Here is a 7,679-nt window from a genome sequence, read left to right on the forward strand (position 1 = left end):
TGTATAATGCATCCTAGGGATAGTGGGGTTGATGAGGCTTGAGCACAAAGTTTAGAAAGTAGAGGATTAAAATGGTGTCACCAAGAAACAAATGGTACTGCAAAATGAGAAATTTAAAACTTATTAAATAGAAAATATCTGCTTTCTTTTTTTCATATACTCTTTCTTCTTTAATTTATTTATTTTTATGGGGTTTTCGGCTACTCTAACATTCCCCCTCTGAAGAGGTAACCCTAAAATCTTTTAAGGATTAGATAAAAGTTCCCAAATATTTTCGACATTTTTGGCCTTTGGAACGGATGACTTTACTCTTTGGTTAAATAAATAAATAAATAAATTTATTTTTACTCTTAAGGCCATTTGAGGATCTGTCCCTCAGGGGGTCACATGGACTTGGGAGGAGCTCCTGGCTCCTTTCTTTCACCAGTTCCATCTATGTGAAGATAAGCAAAGGTCCTGCTCAACCATGTCTGGCTTCACTTGGGAGCATGAATGAGATGTTTCCTCTAAGTTGACCCTCCTCTCTGTACACTGGACACTGGCTCAAGTCCATCTTGTGGGGTAGAAAATATCTGCTTTCATATATCTATGTTTAGCAGTTCCTTCAAGATTTATATCATCTTATAAATAGAATTATATTCATTATATAATTATACCATATATAAATGTAATTATAGAATTGATATACATATAATCTAACTGATTAAATTTGTTTTTAGGGAAGCTTTAAATTTGTAGAAAAATTGGCCAGCTGGTAGTGATGCCCCTAGCTACTTCCCCATCCCAAGCTTCCCATATAATTTATATTGCGTATTAACACGGTGTTTGTTGTAATTATCAAGTGATATTGATATAGTATTAAGTAAAGTCCATAGTTTACATTGAGTTTCACTCTTTGTACTGTATAGTGTTGTGACTTTTGGCAAATGCACAATAGCATGTATTTACAATTGATATATAACACAGAAGGGTTTCACTGTTTCTCTCTCTAGCCTACTCATTCCTTCCCCAGGACTCATTTTTAATTAAATTGAATAACTTATAGAAGAACCAATTAAATTTACATATGATCATATAAAATTTGAATATGTGCATCTATAATTATATATACACACCACCCAGTTCCTTCTGTTTTTTTAAAAAAAATATCTTCACTAAAATGAGGAGTACATGCAGGTTGAACCTTTCTGCCACTGAAAAAAAAAAGTAGAGGAAAAGTAGGTTGATGTCAGGATGCACATAACCTTAGGAGTTTTGTCCCGGTGAATTCTGGGAAACTATCATTATTTTTAAGTGGTGCAAAATCAAGTCCACGATTTAAAGTGTAAGCTAGTACCAGCAAAGATGGGTATTGGGACAGTTCAAAGATATTTCAACAATTCTTCTAAGCAGTAATAAGACTTCTAACTGATTCAATGGTACTGGGTGTTAAGAGAAAGACAAAAGAATTTTATAGTTAAAAAAAAGTGGTTAATAGGCTTGGTTTGCAAATATTTCTCAGATACTTTTGAAAAGGATTTAGGAATAGGTTGATAAGATTCTAGAAAATTTCTTAGTTTAAAGAGTAGCAAAGAAACATCTCATTATATTTCCAGGAAAAATAATCAATAGCAACAAGGATTTGTCAGTCTAGGGCAGTGGTCTTCAGTTTGTGCTTCCCTGAACTGTACCATAAGCATCATCTAGGAGCTTATCAAAAATGGAAACCTAGGAACTCTGCTTCCAATAACCAAAGTCAAGTATCTGGATATTTGAATGGGAGCTGCAATCTGAGATCTGTTGTCCTAGACACACAAAAGATATGGAAGTGTCAAAAGCAAGCGACTCATAGCAGAAGTTAAGAGCCCAGCTTTATTTCCGGAGTGGCATGTTTCAGAGTTGGCGATTGAACCCAGAGCCTTATGCATTGTACTTTACCATTGAGCTACATCACTGTCCAAGACCAAACTTTAGAGAAATCTAGGTTCAAATATTTTCTCTGCATCTGACTAGCTGTGACTTAAGTTGTGTGCTATGTAACAGTGTCAGTAAAAGACCTAAACTCTTAATTTCTTGTGACCTAAACGAGGGTAATATACTATTGTGGCAATTCAGCAAATGAATTCATTATAAAATATTCAGTTTACCATCAATTTTATTTAGCTCAGACTTTAGAAAACACAATAGCTACAGATGGAAAGTTTCACATTTGACACAAACATTTAGGTAATGATAATAGAATCCAGTGGCAGCAAGCAGAAACAGGCTGAACATGGACTTGAGTCTCTATGAGAGAAGAAGAATGGTATTGGAAGGTCACAGGCTATGGGCAAGAGCTGTCACTATGCAAGTGGTCAGCACAATACCAGAACACAGAAAGTGAGAAAAGGACACTAACATCAAACATGGGATGAAGGAGTAAAGACAGCAAAGGCCACTGGGAAGGAAAGCACTGGACACGGAAAGAATCAGGAGACACTGTCAACAGAATAATATGAGGTCAGAATCTCAAACATAGTTCAAAGAATGACAAGTAGACAGACAGATAGACAAATAAGGAACGGCATCACCCAAAGTAGTTACAAGCTGATTAGAAACTTCTGGAAGAGCATTCCTTCTTGTGTCATGGAAAAAAGTAAGAAAGTAAGAGACAAAAATTGACCTCGAGAAATTCATCTCTGATGGAAAGCAGAAAATAGACTAGCCAAATCATTGCCTATCAGAACACGGACAGTATCTCTCAGGAAGCAGGATGGCGGTAGAGTTGTGGGAGGAAAGAAGGAGCCGTTGATAGGGGAGAAGTCAAAAGCAGAGCAAGGAGGGAGCGAGCTGGGCAGACAAGGAACGGTGGCGGGCAGAACGTTCAACCTTGAAACTGAATCAAAGTACCTTCTGGTCATCAAAGAAGATGAGTGACTATACAGCTTGGAAGACTAAGAGGGTTGGGGAAGAGAGAATGCCACTAGTTTGCCTCCCTGAGGACACTGAGACAGTGCTGAGGAGGAGCACGATCGTGATAAGAGGAGGACTGAAGCTCTCACAACAACCAGCACAGGCCATGCGATTCAGAAACTCATCCTGAGCCCAAAGGATTCAGCTGCTAGATACATGAGCGCTTCAGTCAGACTGCCTTGGTTAGACTCTCCTCTGTATCACTTCCCGTATGTGAACTCCGGCAAGTCACTCAGCTTTTCTGCAGTGCAGTTTCATTGTCCATGAGATGGCCATAAATCTAATAGCACCTACTTTATTAAGGTTGTTGTGACAATTAAAGCAGTTAATTCAAGTAGAGAACTCAGAACAATGCCTGGCATTAATAAGACCTCATTAAATTTTATTCATATATTATTACAGTCTTGAGGCTAAGCTGAGGATCATAAGAGTTCATAAAGTTATAAAAATATAGCACATAACTGAGTTAAATTATCTTTGAAAGAGGATCAGTATAATCACAGTAGCATCATAAGTAATCTTAGCTACCAAACATACCTATGACAGACATCCTTTTTCTGATATTGTTGAAGTCCAAAAAGGCCAGCAACTGGTAAGTAACAAGTGTTCCCAATTCTTCTATCGTTATCGTCTCTGGGGTCCGAGACTTAAAAACAAACCCAAAATTTCCGGCAGCAGTAACTAGAGCTCCTTCATCGGGTGACTGAACCTGGTAAGTCAGCTGTCCTAGAAGGGGAAGAAACAAGCATATTCAACACTGAAGGTAATAACTAACATTGATAAGAGTTCCAGTGCCAATCCCAGCTCATTCTTTAATACCCAGCTCAAGCATCAACTCTAAACACTTTCCTATCCTTAGATAATTTCTACTCACCAACCACTAGAAACCCTGGGATACCCCAAGGCTCCTTGGACACACCCTGCAGCCCTGTCCATCTCACAGGAAAGCATCTAATTGTGAGTCCACCTGTCCACTGCACTGCAAGTTCCTTATGTCAGACATTATCTTTTGCACTTTCAGTTACTAGAGACTGAAAAAGTAAAATGTTTTAATATGTTAACCATATGATCTTCAGTGCAATCTTAAAAGTAATAGGCATCTAAATTATGATTTCTATTTTATACTGATGGGGCCACACTGAAAAGAGGCAATGAGATCTTTAGAAAGCTCAAACAACAAAGTAAGGAAGCAGCTGGTCTGGCCTGTACTTTGGTGTGAGAATGCATACAAGAAATCCATCAAAATATAAAGAATCAAACTAGGATGAGAATACTTGTTTCTTGATATGGTGTATGTTGAATTGTGGCTGAGAGTAGAGAAGAGAGAAAGAGAAAGAAATAAACACAAAGACTAAAGATACTTTAAAACAGTATTATAAAGTAAGCCCATTTACATACATAAATGTGCACTGTATTTGTAAAAATAAATTATAAAAGTAGGCAGGTAAGCAGGATACCAGGCATGGTGGCTCATGCCATTAATCCCAGGACTCAGGAGGCATAGGAAGGTGGATCTCTGTGAGATCAAGGACAGCCTGTTCTATGTACTGAGTTCTAGGCCAGGCTAGAACTGGAGAGACCCTGTCAAAAAAGGAAGTAGGCAGGGATTGATCCATATTTACGGTTTGTAGTGTCCAAGATTAGTTGTTAAGAAAGCAAGTTGCATATTAATGGGTAGACTATGATTCCTTGTTTTAAAAAAAGAAACCCCACTCATCTGCACATATTCTTGATCATACACTTATAAGTAAGTGGATGTGTGGGGGTGCAGGGGAGAGAAGTGTGCAATAACACATACCAAATATTACGACTAGTTACTTCTGTGGGGTTGGATGAGAGGGGTTTAGTTTAAAAATGATCAGAATTGCCTTTATAAATCTTTGTATTGCATCATTTCACTTGATACAATAGGCATGAATTAATTTTTAATTCAAAAAACTTAAAAAAAAAGGTAAATAGGGGATCTAGTAACTTCCAGTTCTGGCAAGAGAATAGGCTGGGTGCCAGAACCAACCTACAACTACACTACAAAAGTACTTTAATATTCTCAAGGACATCCATTAACTTTCAAGAAAACAAGGTTCATTCATGGTCTGAGACTAAATCCTAGAAGCAGAAGGAAAAGGAAACCAAGGAGGGGATGAGAGGTGAGGATTGCTAGACAGGATCTAAAATCCCCTGGAGACAGACTACTGGGTGCGTCTTTAAGGTAGTTTCCAGATTGGGTTAATTGGGGTAGGAAGACCCACACTAAATGTGGGCTGGGGTCCCAAACTGAAAGAAAGAAGAAAGTGAGCCAAGCACCAGAAGTCAGCGCTGCTTCCTGACTGTGGATGAGATGCGACCAGCTGCCTCACGCACCTCTCAGCATCCTTTCTGTTGTTTTTTGTCAGGTGTTTTGTCACAGCAACAAGAAAAACTCATACAGAGGGTAACAGAGAGAGTGAATATCATCAAAGTATATTATATGAGTAAATGAAACACCTATTACTTCATGCAATCAGTATGTATTAGTAATCCTTCTTAAACTAACACTGAAAAATCTACATGCAGCTTTTTCCTTAAGGGCATTTTCTGAACCAAAAGAAGCTGATAGTTGGGTTCCCACTCTCGTAAGGCATGAATTAAAAAAGGCATACCTTTTAAGGCCTGTCCAAGGTAAGGAGTCGAATCGAGACCGCCTCTTAAAACTAAGCCCTCTAACTGCCCCCCCCCAACTTCCAGCATGCCCCATTCTCCACTGGATTGCCCTATATCTATGCCCATATGGGCAGTACTAACTGGGCTCAGTGATAAAAAGACGTGGGGCTGGAGAGATGGTTCAGCAGTTAAGAGCACTGACTGCTCTTGCAGAGGACCCATGTTCCATTCCTAGCACCCACATGGCAGCTAACAAACATCAGTTAACTCCAGTTCCAGAGGATCCAACACCCTCCTCTGACTTCCATAGGCATTGCATGACATGGGAACAATTACATACATGCAGGCAATACACTCATACATACATACATACATACATACATACATACATACATAAATAAATAAATAAATGTAAATAAGTAAATATATAAATAAATAAAATACTTTTAAAAAGAAAAATAAAAACTAAGCCCTCTAAAGACTACTGTCTTGATCTAAGGGTGAAAAGGAAATTTAGATTCCTTGTAAGAGGGCCTATAATGAGCATTGCCTGTCTAGTCCCCTGATCATAAGCAGAATGGGAAAACACCTCTACATAGAACTTATGACCAAAGGCTAACTCAAGTGTATTTATATCCTGAATTCACAGTATCTTGGTAGCCTTAAAAACTCAGCTTGAAAATTCAGAATAAGATATTCCTGCATTAGAACAGTTATTGAATAAGATATTCCTGCATTAGAACAGTTATTGAATAAGATATTCCTGCATTAGAACAGATATTGAATAAGTTATTGCTGCATTAGAGCAGTTATTGAATAAGATATTCCTACACTGAATGTTTATTGAAGTAAATGAAAGAACCAACAGGATCCGAGAAATTCCTACAAATGAAACCTAAGGAAAAATGTCAACTCAGTGAAAAAGAATTTAAACAATAAGACAAAATTCCAGGTCCTTTTAATAAGATGATGCTTTACAGCAGTCCCTTCTGCATGAAATAACTACCATCATCACGACTTCAGCTGAGCCTGATCGCTAAACATCATCATAACTGGGCTTGTTCATGGTTGTGCTCATTCATTAAAGGAGGACCAAGCAGGGTCACTGGACCCTCACCAGATTATCCAACCACTCTTCCCAGCCAACTGTATGTAATTTGGCCCTGATCACAAATGGCCTCCTGGATTTGGGGAGGGCTAAAGTATACAATCTGGGGAAGGCTAGGAAGAGAAGGCATGACCCATGCTGGGTAAAGGCTTTCCAGTGTGCATACCCTCAGGTCATACATACACTTCAGCAACCCCTCTGTTATCTCGGTAAGTAAGCGCAATAAATTCATTGGTTCCCCAGTAAAACTTTAATCAAACATTGGCTTGACACTAGAACCTTAAAAGGGAATAAGCATTGCTTAGTATACCCAGGAAAAGAAGTCTCAAAACAGATAGAAAATGTATTTGTCAATGCCATTATGTCTCATAATTATTAAAAAAAAAAAGAAAAGAAAAAAAAATGAGAATTTAAAAGACTTTAAAGGGATATGGGCATGGAGATATTTTCCAAAATAGAAAAAATAAAAAGCCTAAACAAGTGATGAAGGTCTGTATAGTTTGTTATGATATATAAAGGATGAGACAAAAATAATACATACAAAATCTTAAAATTTCTATGGTAATAGTTTAGTCAACTAGTTTAAGGAACAAAATATATATCTAGTCAAAGTTTATCTGAGAATATTTGGTTTTTCACCCAAGCCTATCTGTATAGCACATGATAATTAAAAGTACCAGACTGGTGGAACTAACCTTATTGGATGTTTAACGGCCATAGTTTGAGGCCTATACTAATGTGGTCAGAGGGACTTAAAGGACAGTTTTTATCCCTTGCACTCTATGGTCGACTAAGTTCCAGGGGACTATGGAACATCTCTCAAAATGTCCTGTAACTGTGGTGAATCCCCTGTCCTCTTGTTCAGGGAGGACATGGAGACCCCACAAGATGGACTTGAACCAGTGTCCAGTCTACAAAGAGGAAGGTCAACTTAGAGGAAACATCTCTTCATGCTTCCAAGTGAAGCCATGGTCGAGCAGGACCTTTGACTTATCTTCAC

At 38.1% G+C, this 7,679-nt stretch overlaps 1 protein-coding gene across 1 annotated transcript in view; it reads right to left on the reverse strand.

The window, feature by feature from the left end:
* Positions 1-7,679, reverse strand: part of Atp8b4 (ATPase phospholipid transporting 8B4 (putative)) — a 194,211-nt gene that overhangs the window by 73,134 nt on the left and 113,398 nt on the right. The window contains 1 exon segment of the mRNA XM_017797827.2: positions 3,469-3,657. Coding sequence (XP_017653316.1) covers positions 3,469-3,657 — 189 coding nt within the window.

The sequence above is a fragment of the Nannospalax galili genome, unplaced genomic scaffold (genome assembly GCF_000622305.1).
Source record: "Nannospalax galili isolate Female #2095 unplaced genomic scaffold, S.galili_v1.0 scaffold735, whole genome shotgun sequence".
Classification (NCBI taxonomy): domain Eukaryota; kingdom Metazoa; phylum Chordata; class Mammalia; order Rodentia; family Spalacidae; genus Nannospalax; species Nannospalax galili.